Raw genomic sequence first — 26,043 nt, 5'->3', positions numbered from 1 at the left:
TCCGCTGACAACATGGATATAAAGAGAACTGGATACAAAGTTGGAGGCGATACCCCCCTTCATGAAAGTTGCTCTGTGATGCTTGAAGCCAAAAACATTCAACTGCCCCTTATAAAATAACACAAAAGATTCTGCATTGTTGGGCTCACAGACTGGAAAAAATAATGGACGTAGCTACCGTGACATCACCCACTGGTTTGTGGACTGCCTTTCTGAAGCCTCGCGTTTGGCATTTTGACTGCCGTCATCTTGGTTTTTGGAGCCAGAAGTGACCATATTTGGGCAAGAGGCTGGCGCTGTGGAGGAGCAAGGGGTGGATCTGACTGAGACTGAGGACACTATTGTTAGACAGCCTGTCACTCTAGCTGCCTCGCCCTTAAATATGGGCCTTACTAACATTAAACAGGTAAGTAATAAAAAAAAAAATCACCCCCCATACAGTTGTCATAAATGTTGAAATTAGCTAACTAGACCAAAACCATTTTTGGTACCAGGCTGTGAAGATGTTTATTTCTGCTATAAATTTGGGCATTTTAACACAGGAGTCTACAGGGATTTACTGTTTTGGAGCTAGCCTCAAGTGGCCATTAGAGGAACTGCAGTTTTTGGCACTTCCACATTGGCTTTTTTTTATCAGCCTCAGAAGATGCCCCTTGGTTGGTCCCATAGAGCAAGCACACCTAGAAACTTCTGGTTTAGCTCTCCGCTAACTTACATGGGAATAGTAATTTGATCATGCAGCTTTTCTAGACTTTCCAGATGTTATTAGACCTCATGGATCCAATCCTGATGGTGAAGGAAATCATTCTGTGGCAGTTACGACACTAAAAAAATGTATCCACTGATTTACAGATGTCTCTTTCACAATGTTAATCTATGGGAAAAGGTCTTTTGGGCCCAGTGTTATCCTGTGATGGGCTCGGAAGTTAGTATTCCACTGTTTGGCAACCACAAAATTGGCTTCTAAGTCTGGCGCGCTTTCTGGGGGTCTGGCTGACAGTAGCTTAATATTATATATATAATATAATATATAATATAATATAGAGTACATACATGAGCAGTTTAGTTTTTCTTAATGAACAGGTCAATATTTTAGGAAATACAGGTATCCACTTTGTTGCTGAGAGTAAGATGACACGATTCATAATACTAACATGTTTGTAGGTAAATATGTAGTTACAATCAGCAGGCAGTTAGCATAAAACAAAAGCCGGAAACCACTGGCTCTGTCCAAACTCTGCCACCAGCACCTCTAAAGCTCACCAATTAACACTGTATTTGTTTTTCATGTGCCAGTATGTCACATTCGTAAAACTACAACATGACACTTTTCTACACTTCAGTTTCCACTCGTTTCCAGTCAACCAGGTGCTGGCAGTAATTTCATATGTAGTGTACAAACACAACTGTCACTTAACTCTTGGCAGAAATCCAAAATTTAGAAGTTGAACGATTAAATCAAATACAAAAGGTAAAGTAAAAATGATGCTTAGTAAGAGCAAACTCTCCTGGTTAAGTGTTTGTGGGATTAAAAACAAAGATGTATTCTGTCTAAAAAAAAAGATCAATCTCATTAAGTCTAGTCTCATAAGCTCTAGCTCTGGCAAGGTACTGAGGTACCTGAGGGACCTTATGTCCTTCTGTCACTCCACAGGAGACTCTTGATGTAATGATAAAAAAAAAAATCTTGTGATTAAGTATTCACATACAGTATTCCCAATGCCAAGGACAGACTACATCTCTGAGCTATGAGCTAGAGTTCGAAGGGAGCCAGTAGCATCCTTCATACTTCACATTAACTTTATAGTTGTGTGATATATTTTATTTCTGTTCTGTGTCCTCAGATGATCTTGTCAGTCGGACAGACGATCCATTTTGCCATTCGATTATCAATTGAATATTACATCTAAATTTCATTACAGAATTGGTGCCCTGACATTTTAGCTTCTTGATTTATTTGAGGGATATTCGGCTGAAGTTTAGCAGATTCACTCTCAAGCATAAACAGACACAGCACAACGGAAACTCTGGCGCAAACTGCCCAATATCATTTAATTACATTAGATGTCCTTCCTCTCAAAGACGTCATCGCCGAGCCTTTGTCAACTGTGATTCTGCTCCAGTCTTTTGCAGGAAAACATCTGTCTTTGAGGCTGTAATTTGTAAACTAGAACACAAGCCTTACAGAAACAATTAACATCAATATTGAAACAAGTGGACAATATGCTTGTGGGCCCATTATACAGCATCTAGGAACTTTGAAGTAACAGGGAAAGACAGGAAGAGTGCACGGAGGTGAAAGAAGTTCTACAGTCTGGCAGCTGGCTGACAATACTCCAAAGCTTGTAAGCCATTCAGCTGCAGTCAGCCAGAGATATTTTTTGTGTAATCTGACCTGCCTGCCTACATAGACAGTTCTGGGCCCTACCAGCATGGCGGAGCAGCGTCACACCCTCATGTCCCCTTTTTTAGACAGCCTGACACCCCCACAGTCAGCAAACGACCCCCCTTCCTCACAGATTCACATGGCGGCTGAGTATCTGCGGGGTGGGGCTCGGGCTGAGGACTGTTTTGAAGTAAAACTCACAGTGGCTCTATGTGACAGCAAAAACACCATCAAACAATGGACAGGAAACAGAATCTAAACCGAGCCGAGACGTTCAGTTTCGTCAACCCCTGGATCAGATATTTTCTCTTCTTCTTCAGCTTCCTTTTTTGGGTGAGTAGAGTTATGCTGTTGAAGGATTTGTCTTTGTGCAGCACACGCCAAAACTGACAAAAACACAGCTGTTATGGTGTCCTGGGACGCTATATATTCTTAATATTTCTGGGGATACAAATCACCAGCTATCAGGGAGTTGTAGCTTTCCAAAAAAGTCAGATCTGCTAGAAAAGGAGGCCAAACTAAAAACGGCAAAGTAAAAAAGCTTATGAATAATAAATGAAGAAATATAATTCAGATAGTATCCGTTGCTGCAAACAGCAGGAGCACCCAGCCATCCTGCTGCTACCTATTTTAAATTTACTACAGTTATATATGGACACTGAGATTGCTCATACATCACTGTAGCAAATGTTGAGTGGTGCATTCTTATCAAATCAGTCGAGCACTGACTCATAGTGAAACAACAAAACACCTGCAAACTGTGTACGCCTGCTGGTACACTGTATCTGAATGTTTATATATTTTCTGTCATGTACTGTTACTTAAATGTGTTGTAGGCTGCACTGTTTCACAACAAGACTGCACAAATTTCAAGTCCATATGATATATTATATTACTGGGCTCCTACCCAAGGGGTCCTTGTGCAGGTGCCAGGAGTATGTGAGGGGACTGTTGAGTAGCTAGATTAATTTGGAAGAAAGTAAAGTAGTGGTTAGCAGACAAGCAGTCTAAACAGTTCACCAAAATTAATGGATTAAGGTTTAAATAGTTGGCTGAAAGTAACATTACACAGCTGAAAAAGTTAGCTTCAATGTCTTGGATAAATGGTTAAAATAAAGAGATAATAGTAATCATAAATTATCAAAATAGATAGCTAATAGTATTGAACTAATGACAAGATAGCTGAGTGATTGATAAACAGTTGAAATTTGGCCTACTGTAATTGATAAATGGTCAAAACAGGCTACAAGAAATGTTTTTACTGAAGTAGCCTAAAAGTATTAGAAAAAACTGTTTAATAAACAAAAAGGTAATGGATAAAACGTCATACCAGTTAGCTAAAGTGAAGTATAAATAAGTTAAATAGTTAAAAGCATCTGATAAATGGTTCAAACAGACAGCTAAGGGTAACTGATAAACAGTTGAAATTTAGCCGAATCTAAGCTAACAGCTAAATGATTAAAAGAGCTATCTTAAAGTAGGCTAATGTTTAAATTTTGGAAATACCTACCTAAACTATTGGGAAAGTGACTGAAAAACCTAGAAGGTAATGGATAGAATAATATAAATTTTAATTTTTAAATGTGTATCCATTACTTCTAGCTAAAAATTCATAGTAAGCTAAAAGTAAAATACACTGAATGAGATGGTTTAAAGGTCCAGTGTGTACGATTTAGGGATTAAAGATGACTAGTTACATGTAATTATATAAAATAAAAGTAACCAAAGACACTGACTGAGAAAAATATGTAAATTAATTACTGTTACTAACTCAAACATTGACAGTGATTTCAAAAGGGTAACTTCCAAATATATTATTGTCGGCAAAAGGTTAAAACATAGAATATAACAATTATTCTGTTGCAGGAACACGTTTGTCTGACATTTTTCAGTTTTATTGCCCTGTTCAAAATTATTGTTAGAGAAGTAACAATAATTTACATTACTTTGATGAAGTAATTAAAATTGTTGCATTATTACATTTTCAGTGACTAATATTCTGTAACCCTGTGGTCCTCAAATGGTGTGCCAGGGCACACTGGTGTGCCATGATTGAAATCCAGGTGTGCCATGGGATTTTGTGATAACCACACAATATTATTGCAATATTCAACTATACAAAAGTTATGAATTAATTTTTAATTGACTGTAACAGTATGTTATGTGCACCCATTTCCTAATAAAGAGGCAAACTCTAACTAAAAATTGTAGTTTAGTTTAATTTGATTTAAAACAAAAAAAAAACCTTCATGAGGAATTTATTTGTCGCCATTCATGCAAAGGAGTTGTAAGTGTGTGACACATCACATTATCTTATCTTATATACATTATTTCCAGTTTAAATGGATGTGTTATTGGTGGTTTGATGTAATAATTATTTCATGAGTAAGAGGTGGTTGTCAATTGTTATTTGATATTAGTAAATAAAAACAAACGTGTCGTGAGAAGAGTGATAACACACGTTATGGAGGCTGTTGTGCACAGATATAAATACAGGTGTGCCTTGGGCACAAAAAGTTTGAAAACCACTGTAACCTATGACATTTCAAGAGTCACCTTCCTAACACTGGAAATGGTATATAATATTTGTAATGCTGCTTATATCTACATATGGAGTGGGTCTTCTCCCACAGAGTCAACCATATTGTTCTACAGTAGCCCAGAATGGATAAAACAAACACTGGCTCTGAATAGGGTCATTCACATTTTCATGCCTTCTTGTCTGCCACCATAGTTTTCCTACAACTTTCAGTTCTGCAACCTCTCCATTAGAAGCCATTAAATCCCACAACTGAACCTTTAAAGCACTGGATACTTGGTTAAAGTAGACCAGAGTAACAAACAAGAGTGATTAATGCAAGGTTAAAATTTGAAATGTTTATCCATTACTTTTAGCTGACTGTTGTTAACCTAAATGGTTGAGGCATAAACGTTCTGCCACTGCAAGTGGGCATTGACATTTCAATTGTTAGAATTATTACTGTATTACAAATATATCCACTTTTATATGACTGAATACCAAGAGTACACACTGTAAAATAATACAAGCTCCCCTGCTGGTTGTAAGTGCACCTAGGAGGCGTGGAGACAACTGCAACTGTTAAGAGAAAAAGAGAAGGAGACACTTAGCTGCAGCCATTAGACCGTGCACCAGGCCTTTTGTCCCTCATCAGCACACAAATACACACACAACACACACATCGTTAAAACTCTCTCCGACTCCCTCGCTTCCCTGCCACATTACTACTTTGAGCACAAGGATCACATATTGTAGCACTATGGAGTCCCTGCACCTCCATCATATCCCTGTTCATCCATTCCTACACTAACACAGCGAGGGGGCAAACACTGTACCGCGCTCTCACTGCGTTTAGAGCCAATCAGCAGTAACTGCAGCCACAGCAGCCACAGCAGCCACACAGCCCGGCCCGTGTTGACTTTGTTTATCAGACACGGGCTCAGAAGTGAACACTGCAGCCCTAATCCATCAGGTCTTTGTCCCCGTGTCCCCGCGGCTCAGTTCAGCTGGCTTTCACCTCTGCACACAATCCACCGGGAGAAGCCTGATTCATCCCTTTGAAAAGCCTGAAAACAGAGCTGGAATACATTCACTGTGTGTGTGTGTGTGTGTGTGTGTGTGTGTGTGTGTCTCCTGTTGCAAATACGCTCTGCCACCCGTATTCACATAAGCACACACAGTGGCGAACTGACAAATGGAGCTGCAGGTGCAAACACTCCTACACAACAGAGAATATCCTTTAAAAAAACAAACTGTGCTTTCAAAACTCTTGAAAACACTGCACAGAAATCGTGCACCATCGATGTCTTGTGTTCTGTCAGCTATTGTCTTGTCAAGTCAAATTATTGATTCACAAATGTGAGGGAGATTAAAAAAGAGCCATACAGTTTCAAAGTGACAATTTACTTCTCTGGAGCACCTTTTCAAAAAAAAAAAAAAATTGAGTTGGACGTGAGTGGTTGCCAAATAAAAATTACACCTCTTTCAAAGCAAGTTATGCCACGGATCCTCCTCCAGAGATCCAATACAGCCTTTTCAGATAGAAACAAAAAAGAAATCCATGTTCTTACAGACCAAACAAAAGAAGGTCTGTATACAAACGGAGACACACATTGACACGTACACAATCAGTAATCAGGAGACTGTGTGTAAAGCTGGGGGCTGGAAATGAAAGCGAAGCCATGCAGGTTGTTATTCAAGGTGAAAAAAACAATCAAGGAAAGGAGAGAAATTAGTGTTGACAATGCAATCAACAGGAAGCTCTAATTCCACCTACATTCCACCTTCTTTGCGGTTTTTATTGTGTCAGTACGAGATCACGTCCTCAGCAGCTTTACAACACATCCTCCAGCAACACCATTACTTACAGCACACACACACACTCAGCCGTCTGTGCCTGGATGCTGTCACTGTTTTGAGACCTCATTAAAAGGAGGTATTCCTCCCTTTATCCAATGCGTGCACGTCGTGGGCTGCCGATGTCTCTGTTGTGTTCAATATTTTATACAGTATGAGCTTTTTTTTTGCTACTGTAATGTTTTCTTCTGTCTTTTTACAAAAGAACATTGCAGGTTTCACCCAGATCAAAACCCCGAACTCCACACAAAACCCATCTGTTGCTTTCTCACCCCTTTTCACCTTCTTGCCGATTGTTCCTCTCTGTCTCTGCTGTTCATGCCACTGAAGAAAAATGATAATGATCTTTTGTCCACATACAATAGTCAAGGCACTGCTCAGTGAAGCTTGGGGCGGATAATAATCATAATTTTCTTACCAAGGTCAAGTTCCACTCGACAGGGAGATTCTTACAGAAATACTCGTATGTACAAACTGAGGAAAGAGGCTCTGAAGGATTTCCTTTAAAATCACAGGCAGACCCAGTTTGCAGGAAAAACTAATTCTCCACTCCACACTCAGATGATTAAAGCCAAGCTCCATATGTTTTGTCATTTTTTCCCCCACTGACGTCCATCTGTCTGTTTATGGGAAACACATAAACTGGCGCTGTTTCCATGACTACTACAGCCAGCACCTGAGGAAAGACACACTGTCACTAATCTGATCACACCTGTCCTGCTTGACCGTGCAAATAGAGTCTGCTCAAAACAAAGGCAGCTCACTAGCAGCACCATATTGTCCTCGCAAGTTTTTCACACATTGAAATAAGAGGAGTTACACATCAATGACTGGTGCAGTTTTCAAATTTTGCATTAGATAATTAAGAAAGATAATCTAATGGATCCCAAATTCTCATCTAAACTCTTCAAGAGTAGTGCAAGATTTGGGGAATTTAGCTTATTTCTCTACCTGTTAAGAGTTAGCTGAGAAGATCGATGCCACCCTCATGTTTTGAGAGTGGGTTTATCTTCTCATGAAACTTTCTATTAGAAAGGGAATAAGTGTTTTTCCCAAAAATGTCTAACTATTTATCTAACCAGGCCGAATCCTCGCCGATGCCCATGTTTCATTTTCCCATTATCATAATAAATTACTGCAGCACTATTTTACAGCCACTTTGGAACTACCAGATACTAAAATCGTCTTGAAGCAAAACATGAAGCAACATCAGATCTGAACGACTATAAGAGAAAAGAGAAAAGAAGTCCTCTGCTCATTTGGTAATTGATTCAAGTCTTTGTGATTTACAATGTCCCTCTTTCCCCCAGGTTTTCTCCTTGTTGATTATAGCCATCGGGGTGTATGCTAAAGTCCAGAAGGCTACAGGTATGTCCCTGACACACTTTTCCCACATTCAGGTACACACAAAGGCATTTTTTCACACTTCTAAAGTTCTGCAGAAATTGTTTATTAGGGCCTTTGCACACCAGGGAGCATGACAAATAAACAACACAAAAATGCCAAACACTCGCCTGCAAATATTTGTATTCAATTGGAATACTTGTTCAATTAAAGGTTGGAACAGCAGCTCCTCCAGGATGTTGTGATCGCAACAATTACCACAGACTCAACCAATGCCTGTGAATTTTGCACATTTTCTACAAATCTGACCAATCATCATAGTTTCCTGCGAGTTTCACCAATCACTGCAGTCCCCTGCACAACGTCGCTAAATTCCTCATCTCTGGTTGTGAGAACGCAGACATGTGCGACACAGCTGTTTCCCATCTGCCAACAATAAAGACAGCTAAAGATGGTGCGAGGCCATTCCCTGATATTGCTCCAAAGCGGGGATAAACTGTTCTGCACCGTGTGCAACGTTGTGGTTGAGCACAAACATAAGTCACTAGTTGACAAACAGTTTTCTAACGACAAGACACACCCAGAATATGGCTGAAATGTGGACAACAGACAAGACAGATGACAACAACAGAGGCTGTTATATCCAGATATATTGCAAGTGCTTGACGAATCCGGGGCATGCATTAAACATGCATGGTTAATGGTGACATTAGTGCGCCTAAACACACTGTGGTATGCACTGCAATTTTTTTGGAAAAGCTGCCATGAAATCAGGCATTTTAGGCCACGATAATCCGAAAAGACGACCACCCAGTAGTAGGAATGAAATAGATTCGCCCTAGTTGAATCGACATAAAGTATATGTCTAAGGCTTTTATTGTGAAAGGTAAGAGTGAAAGGAGTAGATCTGGAATGCGCTGCCTTTGTCAAGGTTTTTTTTTTTTTTTTTTTTTTTCCTCATTGTTTTTATTGCAGTTTTTGTTTCCATTCAGCAAAACAGTGTCTACAAAAACTAGACACACAACAAAACAAACACAAAACGTACACAGCAGCTCTTACATGAGAGACGAACATATAGCATAATACAAGAGGTGGTGGTTCAGTCTTACAGTACCCGAATGTCGTTCAAGTGCACAACAGTCCCTTCAACAGAATGGAGGAAAGGTCCAGTCCGATATAGTCCAGAAATGGGCGCCACACTCTGTAGAACTGATCTACACTGTAATGTATGACGTTGGTAAGATATTCTAGAGGGATCAGTTCAAAAATTATTTTACGCCAACCACAGACAGAGGGAATCTTGTCACTGACCCACTGCAAGAGAATATTTTTCCTAGCTGCAAACGTTAGAATATTATACAATCTTTTGTTGACTGCTGTTTTTAGACGGTCACTTGGAAGACCTAGAATCAGGGACATGGGATCCATATCTATATTAATGTGAAAAATTCTGTCCATTTCACTTATAATTTCAACCCAATATCTTTGAAGTTCCCACATCAGTTTTACACTTGAGACACAAAGGGGAAAGAGAACGGTTGAAGAGGTGCCTGCGGTGAGGAGATATATGTAATCTGTGTAGAATCTTAAGTTGTATTGCTCTTGTCCGAGTGCAAATTGAAATCCTTTTTGCAAGAGACCAGATGGTATCCCACTTTTCTTCATCTATGGTCGCAGACAGCTCCTTCTCCCACACACCTCTGACCCCCTGCGCATCAGTAGTAGAAAAACCATTAAGTACATGGTAAAATGAGCTCAGAGACACTTTCAACTGTTGTTGAAACAGAATTTTCTCAACAGCACATATTTCAGGGTGATCAATAAGGGTTGTGCTATGAATGATATAATGCCTTATTTGCAAAAAGCGAAAGAAATCTTGTTTAGACAATTTGTAACTGTTAGTAAGTTGTTCAAATGACATAAGTTTATTATCTGAGAAGAGGTCACTGAGGCATTTAATATTCTTTTTAGACCATTGTTGAAAACTGGGGTCCGAAGAACCTGGGGGAAAAGCAGGATTATTTATTATTGGGGTAAAGATGGATGTTATATTTGATCTTCCCTCGAGACGGCGGACAAGCCACCATGCTTTTAGAGTGTTGATTGTTACAGGATTTGTACAAAAGGTTTTAATTTCTTTAAAATTATTACAAAATAGTAGGTCACTTAGTTTGCACTTTGATAATGCTGTCTCAATATCCAACCAGATTTTACCCTTAATCCAGTCATTTACAAATCTTAAATGGGCACAGAGTTGATAAAATTTAATATTAGGTAAGTCCAAGCCACCCATTGAACTTGGTAGATGTAATACTGCCATCTTAAGCCTAGGTCTACGCTTGTTCCAAATAAAAGAGCTGAGCCATCCATTTATGTCCTTCAATACCCTTTTAGAAAACAAAATAGGGATCATTTGGATAGGGTACAATAACCTGGGCAACACATTCATTTTGACCAGGGCAATGCATCCCAACCAGGAAACAGGAAGTGACGCCCATCACTCTAGGTCCTGTTTAATTTTACAAAATAAGGGTGCAAAGTTGGCTTTGTATAGTTGATCGAAGGATGGGGTGATGAAGATTCCCAAGTACACAAACCCACTGGGAGACCATTTGAAAGGAAAGGAAGGAACAGTAGTTGGTATTGTTGAAAGAGTACCAAGAGGCATGGCCTCTGATTTAGCCAAACTGATTTTATAGCCAGAGAAACAACTAAATCTGTCAATCACATCAATAAGACTTGGTACGGATGTTTCAGGGTCAGTCAAAAGGATTAAAACATCATCCGCGTATAAGGTTATTTTATGACATAGCTGTCCGATCTCTAAACTACGTATTGTGGATGTGACCCTTATGGCCTCAGCAAGTGGTTCTATGGCCAAAGCGAATAGGAGGGGCGATAAAGGGCAACCCTGCGTCACCCCTCTGTAAGTGTTGAAGTATTCAGACCTGAATCCATTAGTCAGGACTGCTGCCTGTGGACTAGTATAGATCATTTTTACCCATATTATAAAGTTCTCCCCCAAACCAAATTTACCCAGTGTATACAGTAAGTAAGACCATTCAATTCGGTCAAATGCTTTCTCTGCATCGAGAGAAAGCACCAGACCGTTAATAGATTTTTGTTCAAAAGCTAGGATGGCGTTCAACAAACGTCTAATATTGGTGGCTGAATTCCGACCCCTTATAAAACCTGTCTGGTCCCCCTTTATCAGAACTGGTGAGAGATTTTCTAAACGAGAGGCCAAGATTTTAGAAAGCAGCTTCCTATCCACATTTACGAGGGCTGCCTTTGTCAAAGTTGAAAGGAGTGATTAACTTTGCCATCTTGGTTCAGACTGCAGAGCATCTGTGTTGCTGTTCACCAGTGCTACTCATGTTGTCCTTGTCTTTATAATGTCCTCTGTCATGTAATACAAGGTGCTGAGAAACTCAAACAATCAGCACACCCGCCACTGTCATGATGTTGTGACACGATGTCTCGTCCGCCCAATGTCATTGGTTGATTCCTTTATTCTCTGTGTCAAAACTCAGACAACTCGACCTCGTTCAAGAAAGAAAAATGTCTTTTTTTTTCCACTGCGTAGTAATTATGTTCTGTGTAAAAGTGCTCATGACAAAAACAAGTTTTAAAAGTGTAAAGTGACCGCATGAAAGTAACGCCCCTGGTGTGTAAAGGCCTTTTTCTGTGTTTTACCTGTAGAATGTGCACATTTGTTATATTGAGTTATGTCCATCAAGCTCCTGTTGTCTCTCGAGCTGTGCTGGTGTGAGATGGTGGCCTCTTTTAGCTGCACACCTGTTGAGCCACCCCAACACAAAACAATCGCTTGTCACGTTTAGTGGGTTGGCAAGGTTTAGCTTTGTCCTAATTTTACCTTGTGTCATTATTTTCTCATTCAATTTGTAATATGCAGTAGATGGACACTGAAAATGATTAACCTGAGCTCATCCCACTGATTACGCCTCTTCACGCTGTATAATCCACAACAGCTCACTGATATTTTACGAGAATGAATGCAGCCAGTGTTGGAAGAGAGGATGAGAAAACAAAAAGAAATGGTGTGGGGTCGAGGAATGAATTTTAACAATGGTTGGACAAATAGAAAGAGAAGTAGGGAGGAAAAGAAGTGAAGGTAGGACAGATATCTAAACAGGGGCTGTTCCTGTCTTTCTGCCAGACACGGTGCGGGACACGTTCCTGATCGACCCGGCTGTCATCCTAATTGTGGTGGGGGTGGTCATGTTCTTCATCACTTTCTGTGGCTGCATCGGAGCCCTTCGAGAGAACATTCGCCTCCTCAAGACAGTAATAGACATAACAGACACATTACTAATACTGGCCCTGTGCTTTGCTTCCGATACGGTAGCTCAAATTATATTTAATCCAAAGCCAAGCCTTACATCTCGTGTGTAACAACAAATCTGACAGTTTTGATTCTGCCTTAGTCAGACTGTGCTTTAATACTTGTGTCTTCTCTCACTCTAGTTCTCCTTCAGCCTGACATTGGTCTTCCTCACACAGCTGGCCATAGCAATCCTGGGCTTCTTCTACTCCGATCAGGTACTCCGTCTCCATACTGACAATACTGTGCACAGGCTGAGTTATTCTATAACATAAAGTCTCTATAAAGGTCACATTTGGTCTCCAGTTCCCTTCCACAGTGACACTGCCATCGACCATGAATGCCCCTGTGTGCCATTGATCTTGCGTGTTCTTCGGGCATTCTGTGCATTTGTGAACTACAGTGTATAAAACTTAATAAGGCATAGCATCTGAACCCACAGATGGGCCGCCTGAGCCCACAGGGGGAATGTCTTGTTGATGTTTGAGCCACACCGCATACACAGAGAGAGAAACACACACACAGTATACACCGGTGCAACAATGGAAATCAGTGTTTGTGTCGCTGTCTATGAGCCCTGAGAATGTGTGTCTCAGGTTTGTTTTGCAGACCGCCAGAAAGGAGAGGAGAGCATCCTTATTCTCTCTGGATGCACCAACTTACACTGACTTAACTGGAAAATACTTTAAGTATAATTCTAGTTTATTACAACTTGGGTCTTCTTTCCTATTTGTAATGAGACCAGTGAACTAAGAGACGAGGCAAGAAACATAGTCAGATGATCAGACCTCCAGTTTAGACAGACTTATATTGGTGCACAAAATGAAGGGGAATGGTGCCCAGGGTTCCTACGACTTAAGACAAGTGGTTTTTAAGACTTCTAATGAGTTTAATGCGAATAAAAAAGATAGAAACAATAGAAACATGAACCTACATCAGTTACTTAGGGTTGGGGATAATTTTGCCCAAATATATATATATATATATATATATATATATATATATATATATATATATATATATATATTTCTTTTTTTTAAATTAACAAATAAAATAAAAAAAAAAAATAGCGATTGATAAAATTCTACTTCCCATATCTGATCATTTTTAAGACCTTTGAAAGCTTGATTTAAGACATTTAAATACCAGTTAAGGCCTATACTGTACTGTCTATATTGTTCGTTGATAACATCCATCGTTTACACACTTCTGATTCAGCTTTGACCTACTGCACTTGCCGTAGCTGTGCACACATAGTTTTTTCTTGGTTACAAATCTGACTGCACGTTATACTGAGTATTAGTGGTGAATTAATTTGTTATTAAGGATTATTACATACTTTTTGAGTGCATTCACTTTCACTTTTACCTCCAACGGAAGCAGTTTTTAAGTACAGAATAACTATGACAAATGGCAAGTATTATAACCAAAGTTGGTGTGATGATGATAATATTCAAGTTGTAAGAAGCCAGAAGTGGTTCCCAACCTTTTCTAATTAATACAAAGTGACCTGTCACAACAGGTTGCATGTATATTACTGTGCATGACTACACCTGGACAAAAGTAACTTAATTAAGTGTTCTGGAAAAAATATATATATATTGTGTGTTCCAGAAGTATTACCATGATATGTAGTGGTGATGCGCATGTCTACCTACAACCCATGGGTCAGGCAGTTCAGGTAAGCTTGTTAGAAAATATCTCAGGTTCAGGCAAGTGGGTCATAGAGTAACAAAGCAGCATTCTGAGTTTAGTTTCAGAAACACAAAAGTGCAAAAGTCCACCGTCCACTTTCTCCTCCCCTTTCTCCAAATCTCTCTTGTCTCTGTCACACAGTAAGCAGCTTTATCATTGCACTGCTGTGCTAAGGCTTTCTGTTATTTGATTTTGACCAGGGAAATCTGTTGAAGTCCCACATATTTAAATCTCACAAATTATTATCTCCAATAAAAATATTTTCCTCTGCAAATATGTAGGTAGTACACCAGGTAGTACGCCTCTCCATCCACACTGAATTCATTACATATTCTGGAACGTCATGTAAGCAAACCACTGCACCTATCAACAGCGATAAACATACCAGGCAGGATATCTGCTGTGCACTCAAGATCAGACATAAAATGTAAACAATTAAAAGATGCTTGCTGTCTTCCTACGTTTGTACTTTAAAACAGAAAACACGTTTTACGATGTGATATTTACTGAAAATGACCTACAATACAGCCAACAGCACACAGGTTGTCAGTGATGGTCATTACCAGAAACTTTCAGCTCCAGTTTGCAGATTGGGTTCAGGTCACTGATTAATGCATAATGTTAATGAGTTGAGCATTCTCAAATCAGGCCCAGATGTTGTGGGCTTTAAGAAACCCTGACCCGTGTATAACTACTATTTAGTGTGCCAGAAAAAGATTTGCATACATAGTATGTTAAATGCAGTAGGCCAGAGACACCAGGATGTCCTACTGCATCCAGTCACATTTCACAGTATACAAGCCTGCATGCTTTTCTGGCTGTTCTTACCCACAGTCCTTTGCGCAGTGGAAGAGCCTCTTCCGAAGAGGCATCACATAAACTGAGCCACAGACAGATGACAGCTTGACAACTTTTTGACATCTTATTTTGACAGCTGTCAGAAGCCACAATGACGAATGACACAGATGACAGCCCATTCAGGTGACTGGTTACCAGTCAAACTGAGAGAAATTTAAGTAAACAAAATAACAAAAAACAAAATAATAATCTTAAGGATAACCAACAGCTGAAGGACATAACTATGACAAAGAAATGCTAATTAAATTTTACTGCTGTGAATATAATGTTAGAATCTACAATTTATGCAGTCATTACTGAAAAGTTAAAACTACATCAGTGGTTTTCAAACTTTATATGCCCAAGGCACACCTAAGGGCAAGCTAAAATCTCAAGGCACCTGTATTTATATCTGTGCACAATAGCTTCTATGACGTGTGTTATCACTCTTATCATGACATAAGACAATAAAAATAAGACAAAAATAAGACAGGTAGCTTTCGTGATAGCATCTCCTGACATTTCTCTTTTCTTTCAGTGGTAGGTCGTCTTTGCTGGTGCTTTGTTGTAATTTGCTCTGTACAATAAAACAATCCATCGTCCCACTCACGGCTTTCTCCTTTTAAATATTATCATCCCTCACACTGGCGACCAATCAGGGCTTTTGATGTGTCACAAACTTAGAATTCCTGCACGCAAACAGCGAGAAAAACCTTTTTTTTTTTTTAATTAAATTACATTTCTATTTAGCCTCTTTATTAGGAAACAGGTGCACACAACATATTGATACAGTCAATCAACAGGCCCAGTTGAATACTGCAAAATAATGATGTGTGGTTATCACAAAATCCAACGGCATACCCGGATTAGCATCATGACACACCATTTAAGAACCACTGAACTACATTCACTGCAATGTAGCAACAACAGAGCTCTCCAGGTTGACCTTCGTCTCCAGCGACCTTAGTGAATGGCTTTTGTTGTGTCACCACGGTAACAACAAGTGATACCATTAGGATCTGCTTTTCTTACTTCAAATTTTGCATAATGGACTCCAACAAATGTACAAGCAAGAGGGTCAAAGTTCAGGGCACAATGTTAGGATGGGGTAGTATGTCCCAGTTGTATGCATACTCCATGTAACAGTGTGTACTTTGTAAGGGCAGCTACAGTGAGTACCAAAAGTAAAAAGAAAAAATATGCCATTTGGAGCACAGTGATATATTCTTTTTGAAGTTTACTGTTAACGACATTATCTTCCTCACGAATTCAAACAAGACTAAAGCTGTGACCCAACTTCAGACTACTTCAGAATGTAATGGACAAGTGACAAACTACTGTAAGTGTACTCAAAAAAGAACCCTTTATTTCTGAGTGTACTGTTGATGCACACTATTTTCCAGAAGTGAAGTGTGTGAAGGAAATGGAGGAGCTCCTCACAGCTGCAAAAAGATGGCGGAGAGACAGCTACTGAAATATCCTAGAAACCAAAAAAATACCAGTAAACAGTAAATCCTCAGAGACGTTTTGTTTTGGCTCAAATAAAGTTTAAAGCTCCAGCAAAAAATCTTAAGATTGACGTACCCACAGCTTAGTATTGATTGGTGAACAGCACAACACTACTGTATAATTTCCTGTGGATAAAATGGTAAAGTGTGTTGTTGTCTAGTGCAAAAGCAGTACACTATATAGATTTGTATTAAGTCTGTGCACAATTAGTGTGTGTGGTTTGGAATTGGGATGTAAAAAGCACTATCACATTTTCAGATTGTTTCATCTGAATGAGTTTTAGAAGCCTCCAGAGGTACAATTATACAGTATTTAACAAGGAAAAAGTAAAGAAAGTCTGAAGAATAAACATAATTTTGTGTGGAAGATCCTTTTTTCTATCTATTTAGAAAACAATAATCATTTTGAAACTCATTGTGGGGGGTTCTGAGCGCTGAATAAAAGTGTCTGCATGAGAACAGGCAATCTACTCAATGGCTGCATGAATGTACATATATGTATGTGCATTCCTGTGTCTGCGACAGAACCCCGCAAATGACCCCAGTGATTAATCTGAAGGCTACAGGGAAAGGAAGGATCCCCCTGCTAGCATCCACTTATCTCCTACAGTAACATCCCATTAGGGCTCCGCTGAGAATAAAAACACAACAGCCAGCAGTGGCAGCGTTCCCTGACATCAGTGTGTGGCGAGGTGCCTGGTGCCTGATGATACCTCTCCTCTCCCTTGTGTTCTCTGTCAGTGCTCGGACTGCCTGCTGCTAAACAGAGCAGTTTAACAACCCTCCCAGCATCCTTCCCCGCTAAATGATTCAAATGCTTCGGCACTTCAAAGTGGAACCAAATGTTCCATTTCAACAGATCCCTTGAAGGAGACTTTGCCACTAATGACATGGGGAGGTGTGACGGTGGGCTGCGAGGCCCACGAGCGTACCGTACCACGTGGGACGAGGGGAGGGCAGAGCGAGGGGAGGGGAGGTGGGAGAATGCTGTTAAAATCCTAACAATTTAGCAAAACTACTTCGGGATAAAACATTTTGGGCTATTTTGATAGAGCTCACAGTATTTATCAACATAACCTGTTCCAACGTCGGCTGTAATAAGAACAATTCAGAGAGCCTTCAGCAAACCGCTCACAGAAGTTCATTCCAGGCTTAATGAAATTTTAAAGTTCAGCAGCTTATTAGCATACAGCGCTCATATTAGCATATATTACATCTGAACTCAGCCTGTGTAACCGTGGCCCCTCCTTGTTTTCAGAATTTTTAAAGGATGGAGATTTGCATTAAATACCTTTTCGAACACTCGATTTATCTGTGAGAATAGAGGAGCTATATAACAGACATATTAAACCACGGACAATGAAGGCTGACTAAATAATGTAGCACAGTATTTTAATGTCTGAATCAGCCTCATCGAGTTTGAAACACTCTACAGATTATTAAAAAAAAAAAATCAATGTATTTCATTTATATTTCATCTGGGTTTGTTTATTCAGCTTGAGTGGAGATGATGAAAATCACCACATTATAATAGCAAATGGGTAAATTCAAGCAATTATCTACTGCATGTGTGCGCTCTGTATTTGGCATGCACTGTATACATTGATGTTGAAGGCATGAATGATTTTATTATCATTGTGCTGCACTCCTGCAGCCTTCTCTGCAGCGGTTCCTGCTCCACTGCTGCCTTGTCGAGATACATCCCACAGGATGCTCATACAATGCAAACAAGAGGATGTTATGTGTTCCCCTCAGACATCAGCCGTCATTATTTATGTTTATTCTTACATGGGCATAGAATATTCAATGAAGAGACTAGTGCTGCATAGCATAGCGTTTATAGCCTGAAAGCTAATTTGTTACACGTGTCCCTTGGTGGCCTTTTATAAAAGATGCATTCACACTGCACTGTATATGCAATTTACAATAAAAGGTAGATCAAATCCAAAGAAAGCCACCGGATTAACCGTGAATACACGTCTGCTCACTCATGAGAAATGGTTTTAACTTAGATTTAAAATGATCCCAGAAATGATCCATTTTGAGTCGTGTAAGGATTTCCACAGTGTCTGTCCAAAGGAGGTTTCACAAAAGGCACTTTGCAGTCCTCTATAGATGCAGCCCAAGTAATTAACTGAGTCACAAAGCCGGAGAGGTTTCACCACTGAGCACCTTAGGAGCCTGCTTATATAGACATTTGTATATAAGTTCACCTCTGGTAATTTTAATGAAGTTATTAAAACTTAACAGAATTAATTTCTTACCTACATGGCTATGTTTATATTAAAGCTATTATTCTATCCTCTCTCTTAGACTCGGGACGCTTTGGGAAAGTTTGTGAAGAAAGCCATCGTGCACTACAGGGATGACCTGGATCTGCAGAACCTGATGGATTACATCCAGAAAGAGGTGTTGTGGCTAGTTCCACTTAGCTTGAGTGCCTGTGCTTGTGTCTGTAGCTATTCACATCACACACGTCTTCAAATTGATCACAGCTAGTGGTTTATTGAATATGTCTGAGCACTAAACCAGGAAACCGCAACCAGAGACCACAGGGCTGTGTGTTTTACGTTTGTTATCTTGGCCTCGGTGAGGGATTTCCACATGAGAGGCTCCATGTTACATACAGTTCCTGTGCTCTGTTGGTCTCCTCATGTGATATTCCTCTTCCATCTGCACACACTGGCACACTTGCGAGCCTGGGTTTTCCCATGGGAGAAGCCCAGACTGGCAGGATGTACAGTGCAGAGCAGGGCCACGTTTCTAAATATAAACCTGTGCTGTGCTCTCCCCTCTATCTCTCTCTTCATCTCTCTCTCTCAGTTCAAATGTTGTGGGTGGAACAACTACACAGACTGGTCCTGGAACCTTTACTTTAATTGCACACATGAGAACCCCAGCTCCGAGCGCTGTGCCGTGCCTTACTCCTGCTGCACTCCTGTTCCTGGAGAGGTGCGTGCTTTTCTATGTCACCTCTTGACTTACACTGTGGGGACAAACTACTATAAAAGCTTAATGGAAAACTAAAGTAACTTCAACTTAAAAACACTGTTTCAAGGAAGACTTGGGTTGATTTCCAGTGCAACTAATTGCATTTCAAGGCGCTCTGGGTGATAAATGTGTAGATGTATCAGTCACCAAGGACACAGTGTGCAAAAGTTTCAGACTCTCTGGACCTGCACTTATGAGTTCAACCTTCGCCACTTACATGCAGGAAAGGAATATAACAGCAACAGTTTAAAACTGGGTTACCTGCTAAAACTCAGCTCTCTGAGTAAAGTGAGTGAGATGTTAAGATGCTATAAAAGAGAAGTGGAAATGTGGGTGTGCTGATGTGCAGCGTCTACAGGTGAGGAAAGTAATAACTTCTTAACCAGGGGTGTCTAATATGTGAGAACCGGGCAGCTAAAGGGTACAATCTGACCCACTGGATGACTGTGCACACCTAATATTGACGACTTCGAGGTACCAGGTTTCAGGAGCAAGTTAAACACTAAGTAGCCTACTTCAAGTAAAGTGCCACTTCAGAAGCTGACCAGAGTTGCCTGGGAACCAGATCTTTCTATCTCCACAAGCCACCGACATAAAACAGTGGTTTCTCGGTTAAAATAAAAAACAATCAATGAGTGCCACAGGGGGGAGTTGATTAGCAAACCCACGCCACATGCAGGACTAAAGCCATTGTCAAGCTGTTGTCAAGTGGTGTGCCGGAACCAATGAGGAGTAAAAATAACAACAGCAAGCACCACAGACAAGATTGATGCCGCTATAAAGGCTGTTTTAAATCAACATGTCTTCTCGATATCGCCTGATGTCATAGTTTGTTTTTGGCTACCCTTAAAATGACGTTAGACTCAGGCCAGTACATTGATCTCTGGTGATTGGTTAAGGAAAATCAAATTTCCCAGCCCCACAGAAATTGGCTAGATCGGAAGTAATGTAAGACCAAAGATAGAAACAGAATGTCACGAGTTATTTCTGTCTGATATCTGGCAATGACCAGAGTACAGTTCTCGGAAAAAACAATGAATACTTACTGTGGTCATATGATGTCAAGATGTCAAACACTGGGCGGAATACTGTGAATCAGCAGCTTCAGTACAAAAGAATCTGTATCAGACTTTTATCTTTAAACATAATTGGTGGAGCCGTGTTTCTATGGCACTGCCAAAACTTTAAACTTGTAAGTGGTTTGCAAGAATAAGTTATCCCCTGCCTTTTTAATAGCTTCCACTCAGCGTGGTGCGGTGAAGCCAGCGTCAGTATACAGGAGTAAAAATGTGTGGGAAAATGCACATGTAATGACAGTGAGAAGTAGACTGGCAGAATGTGGAAAAACTGTGACACATCGTTGAAAATGCACTTATTTTTCTTACCACATCTCAAGCTGTTTGTCATCTGTTTTGTAAATGAATGTTCTCAGAATGTGCTTGTATGTCTGTACCCTAAAAGAATGGGAATATTTTGGAGGTGTTGTTACTTATAGCTTATTCTGAAATGGATTTACTGGTCTGGGCCACCTGAGATCATTTTGGGCTCTGTGGCCCATGAACTAAAATGAGTTTGACACCCCTGTTCTAAACAGATCCGCTTCCTGCAAGTTTAACAGGTAGAGAGCATTATCCTGGTCCCAGACTTCCAAATTGCGCCCATTGACAGCCGTTTTGCCCCAGTTTCAGAGACGATTGACCAACGAAAGTTTGTTACGCTAACATTTGAGACTGGGGACATCGTCTTTTTGACATTGCTAGGTACAGTAGCAACATTTTTCTTTGTTTCATGTAGAAAACAGAAAAATGTAAACTGCTCCTCGCAATCACTACCATAGCGTCTGCGTCAAATGAATTGGCTGGCTATAGGGACAGATATGTCACCATTGAATGGTTAGGGCAGCCAAATAAATTCCCCTCCCAAGACAACTACCAGAACCTCTATGTAAGGCTAAAAGAATGGGGTAAAAATGAAACTGCAATGCCAGTTTCCTGATTATCAGGCTTAATAAGGGTTACAATAGCAGCTGTTTTTCTCTGTACTGATGTCATGTTTTCAGGTGTTAGAACACTTCATCTCGCACTCACTGCCTGACGGCCACTAATTAGACAAGATGGTACAAAACAAATATTTTTTAAGCTTTAGAATCCAGATTTCTCTGTGTTCTTGACAATGACACTACAAACACTATTTACGTTACTTTGACGTTGGATAAGTGCACATACAAGTGTGTCAAAAGTGCAGAAGCCATTCAATTCCTTGCCTGGAGGTGACATCAGCAGGTCTACATCTTCAGGTCTAAATTGCCGCTGCTATTACCTTCCTTGGGGTGAAGTTAGTTGTCATGCATAGAACTGGTCTGCCACTTTCTCCCTTATGAAGAGTCTGCAGCTTGCATGAATGATTGCTGTGTGACTGTGAGTGTCTCGGTAAGTCAGGAGCCAGCTCCATGAGGTGATTTGCAACTAAAAAACATTTCAGAATGATAAAATAATCAAGGGAAACGTCTCTAAAATCAAGCAGCACAACCTGCATCGACAAAGAGTCACTGCAGACAAAAGCTGGAGCTAACCAACTGGGACGTTAACACTCATATCCAACATATAGAGCGCTGATATGTGGTCTGATATGCAGTCTACAGAAACATGTTGTGCGTGTGCAGGCAGTGTTGGCAGCGGTGATTTACCTCTTTCAAAATTTCAACCCTTTTCCATGAAGGTTTTAAGGCATTTTGTCTACACAGAATCAACACACGCAGCTACCTGCACATGCATAACAAATGAAATGTGTGCAGATAAGGACGCATGCTGGCACACAAGCAGTATATATGTAAATAGTGTTCTCGTGCATGCATGAATACACACATTTGCACTTGCACAAAGACACATCCAAATTGCTTGTCTAACCTCTGTGCAGATACACAGCAACACAGCTTACAAGCCACCAATGACAATTCCTTCTCGTTTGTGTGGAGACAGAAAACTAAAGAGTGCATGTAGATCCATCACACTAATATTGATTATACATCATGCTACACGGAAAACAGATCACAGCAACCTTTTTCTACATGGGTGAACAATCAATTAATTAAACATCAGAGGAGCTGATGCAGTGCTGCAACCTGCTGTTCACAGCCTGTAACTGCATGGCTACTTTAGGGACTGAACAGCCTTCCATGTCACATCAAGTGCACGTGGTTGTATCATACTTTTGCTCTTTTCCTTCCTCTTCTTTATTCCAAGTCTTCACAGTTAACAGGCTTGTGCAAAACTCTCCCTTGGCTGTCATAATAGTTGAAAGATTTGTCAATGCAAAATAACACAAAACTTGAAACAGCAGCCTGTGAAAGTGTTCTCTGAAAACTATTTTCAGTGTTTCACGTTTCATCAACAAGACAAAAAAAAAGATTATCTCTCCAACTATTGCATTTTCTGTCTTTGCCTTTCCCATCTGCCTTACAGACAGTGATCAACACTATGTGCGGTTTTGGGGTTCAAACCCAGAACTACCTAGAGGCAAACAAGTCGATCTACCCAGTAGGCTGTGCGGACAAAGCAGTGATGTGGATCGAGTCTCATCTGTTGCTGGTGGGCGCTCTCGCACTGGGTCTGGCCTTGCCGCAGGTAACCCCACACATGCACTTACTTTAAGGTATTCACCCCAAAAATGATCTTTTGTGAATCAATTATTCACCCAGTGTTAAGCTGATTTGGGGGAAGAAAACTTTTCTCGCATGTCTCCGGTGAACGAAGAATCCAAAAAAACAGAAAATTCTTAATAAATTGAAGTCAAAGGGGTCACATTAAACTAAAGCAAAACTATATCAAAACATTCATTTACACACTCACACAACTTGTGTAATATAAACCTTCACCTGCGTACTGCACGAGCTGTGTGAGAGTTCGATAACAGATGTTTTGATATCATTGTGCCGTTGTTAAACACAGTTCTCTTTTACTCCAATTCATCAACAGTTTTTTCCGTTTTTGGATTCTTCACTCACCATTGAGGCATACAAGAAAAACAAAAGTTTTCTTCACAAATTAATCGTAACACTGGGTGAGTAATTAATAAACAAATGCTCACTGGGGGGATGAAATACAGAAAAATATAGAGAAATATTGGTTCATCAGTGGTTCTTTGGCATGGGTTGTGATGTCATAGAACTACTGCTGCACTTATTAAACCTCTGTAATGTTCTTTAGAGGTTCTCCACTGGTTCTTCAGCTTAGTTTAGTTAGTTTTTAGTTTACTGGGGAAAGAATAAAAACATTAAAACAGCCTACAAACAGTGTAATTCCAGAGGATAACACAGTAAAGCAGTGGCTCTATGTCTTTTTGCCCCCATGAGCACAGAAATATTTCAGGTTTGAAAAAGTATCAAGTAGCAAAACGTATTGTGTTTCTCAGTAAAGATTTAGTAAATGATTCTTCTGAGGCAACATTTCAGAAGACATCATTAATAATCATTCATATTTTAGGTAATAGGCTCATTAAAAAGCACATTGGCTCATCCATAGTATAATAAGGTATGGTTCAAGGCCCCCCTAGGCACTATATGGCACCTCTAATGATTCTATACACCACTATTTGACAAAGGCACTGTACAGTTCCTTTAAAAGATGGGTGCCATATAGCACATACTGTAAACGTGTTCCCCTATGATTACAAGCCAAAGAACCTCTTTTGGGTACTGTTTAGCCCCATTTTTGTTTGGAGTGTATTCCTTTAATTCAGGCTGTGCACTAATTGGCAACAGTCATTGGCCATCAGTAACGTCAGACAATTCTGGGCTGAAATGGCTCTAGTCTTGTCTTAAATAAGCTCACACATGCACGCAAGTCAATATAGGCATCAACTGGGGGCTCACTGGATTGAGCGTGTAGCGATCAACATATCGACGGACCCGGCTCGCTCAAAGGCAGACTGGCATGGTGCATTTGGACGAGGCTGCGAAATAGTCCGAGCAGCACTTAATCAATCAGAACCCAGCACCTTTCCTGAAGTAACACACGTACAAATATCAAGAGAGCTTCCACCAACTTCCCTGCTCAAGTGGAGATTGTCTCACATAGAATTAGCCTGTTTAAGCACAGATGAAAAAAAATCTAATAAAAATCTTATTCTAAAAGAAACCAACAGGGTGAAAGGTTAATGTGAGGCTACTGGGATAGAACTGATTTAAAATGGAGGGTTATACCTAGACAGCAATAACTAGGCGCAATGGGACAATGAATTTTTAACTGCACATTATTCATTTATTACTCTGCTCTAGACTGCAAGCTCGGGTTAATGTGCAACTGCAGTAGAAGTCTGCGTGTGATAATGTAAGATTATGGGCCAAAGAAAGAAGCATAGTAACGATTCCCCTCCTACTCACTGAGCACCACTGCACAACACACCTCAAATCCCACAGCATTAAGTGCTGTTAATAAGTCAAGTCAATATGTTAGATTTGCCATGAAATCTAATTACTGTAGTACTTATCAAAAGCTGCCTCTAAATAATTAGTACGCTTACTTATCAAGATGATTCAGCTACTGTCACAATGCATTCTGCCACAGCGTGCAGCTTTGCCACCGGATCTTTAGCCTGATCTCACTCGCTCTCATATCTGGCTGATTGGGTCCCCAAAGATCCTGCTAAGAGGGAAGCGTGTGAATTACCCATGAGTCCTGTCAGAACAACTGCACCAGTATTCCAGTTGCTTTGATGTGCAGGAAATCTGATGATGAAGTTCTCTTTTTTGTCTTGCACACCGTAACTAAACACCATTACTGGATTTGTCGGCTTAACAAGCCACTGTTAAATCAAACTGTTAATTATTGAAAAGCTCTGTTAAAAGCTGTGTTTGCCACTGAATATGTGCGTCCTCCCTGTGAGGAACACTTTGTCATCAGCTCTATAGGAAGTGATATGTATAAGTGTTAGAATCCTCGTAAAATGGGTGTACAGTAATTTCAAGTGACATAATCCAAACAGTCTTATCTCATTTTGAACATTTCCTCCCTGCGCCAAATGAGCTCGGGGGACCTTGAGACGCTCGGCACAGGCTGTAAAGTTACAGAGAATCTGCTCTGTAATCTAAAGTGGCTGCTACTGTCCTCTAGATTGCAGGCATCGTGCTGTCCCAGATCCTGATCTCTCAGATCCAAGATGAGATTACCTCAGTGTTGTGAGAGCGGGCCAACGCAGGAGGAGAGGAGGAAAGAAAAGAACTTACAGTGCTCCATTTGGCTCGTCTGACATGTGCAAGGACATCTTTTTTTTACCACTACTGTATCACTGCGACATTTGAGTACATATTCTTCCTGTGCTGCTGCTAACAGGCATCAAAGTGTGGTACACACGGAGTCATCACATGCAAAATGCAAAGTGTATATTTATTGGTTTTGAACATGGTTTTTGTATTGATCATTGACATGAGGATTTTATTTCTGAAAAGTATTTATATTTAAATGTGAAGTTTGCTAATAAAATCTAAGAGAAGAAATTTACATTGCTCTGCAGTATATTGATTATGAGGTATCAGTTTTGTCAGCTAAAATAATCAGCTTACATT

General features: G+C 40.1%; 1 protein-coding gene across 2 annotated transcripts in view; it reads left to right on the top strand.

Moving 5' to 3' along the window:
* The first annotated feature begins 1,722 nt into the window (after positions 1-1,722).
* tspan33b (tetraspanin 33b) overlaps positions 1,723-26,043 on the top strand; it is a 26,638-nt gene continuing 2,317 nt past the window's right edge. Inside the window, exons 1-8 of one of the 2 annotated variants that reach the window (XM_033622303.2) lie at positions 2,062-2,719; positions 8,072-8,129; positions 12,286-12,413; positions 12,594-12,668; positions 18,804-18,899; positions 19,314-19,442; positions 22,943-23,104; positions 25,592-25,978. In XM_033622303.2, coding sequence (XP_033478194.2) covers positions 2,624-2,719; positions 8,072-8,129; positions 12,286-12,413; positions 12,594-12,668; positions 18,804-18,899; positions 19,314-19,442; positions 22,943-23,104; positions 25,592-25,660 — 813 coding nt within the window. In that variant the 5' untranslated portion in view covers positions 2,062-2,623 and the 3' untranslated portion in view covers positions 25,661-25,978. Of the gene's footprint in view, positions 2,720-8,071; positions 8,130-12,285; positions 12,414-12,593; positions 12,669-18,803; positions 18,900-19,313; positions 19,443-22,942; positions 23,105-25,591; positions 25,979-26,043 lie in introns of those variants that run through there. The other variant, XM_078168094.1, reaches the window with a different exon arrangement.

Source organism: Epinephelus lanceolatus, chromosome 5, assembly GCF_041903045.1.
Source record: "Epinephelus lanceolatus isolate andai-2023 chromosome 5, ASM4190304v1, whole genome shotgun sequence".
Classification (NCBI taxonomy): Eukaryota; Metazoa; Chordata; class Actinopteri; order Perciformes; family Serranidae; genus Epinephelus; species Epinephelus lanceolatus.
This window is presented reverse-complemented; position numbering and strand designations above follow the sequence as displayed.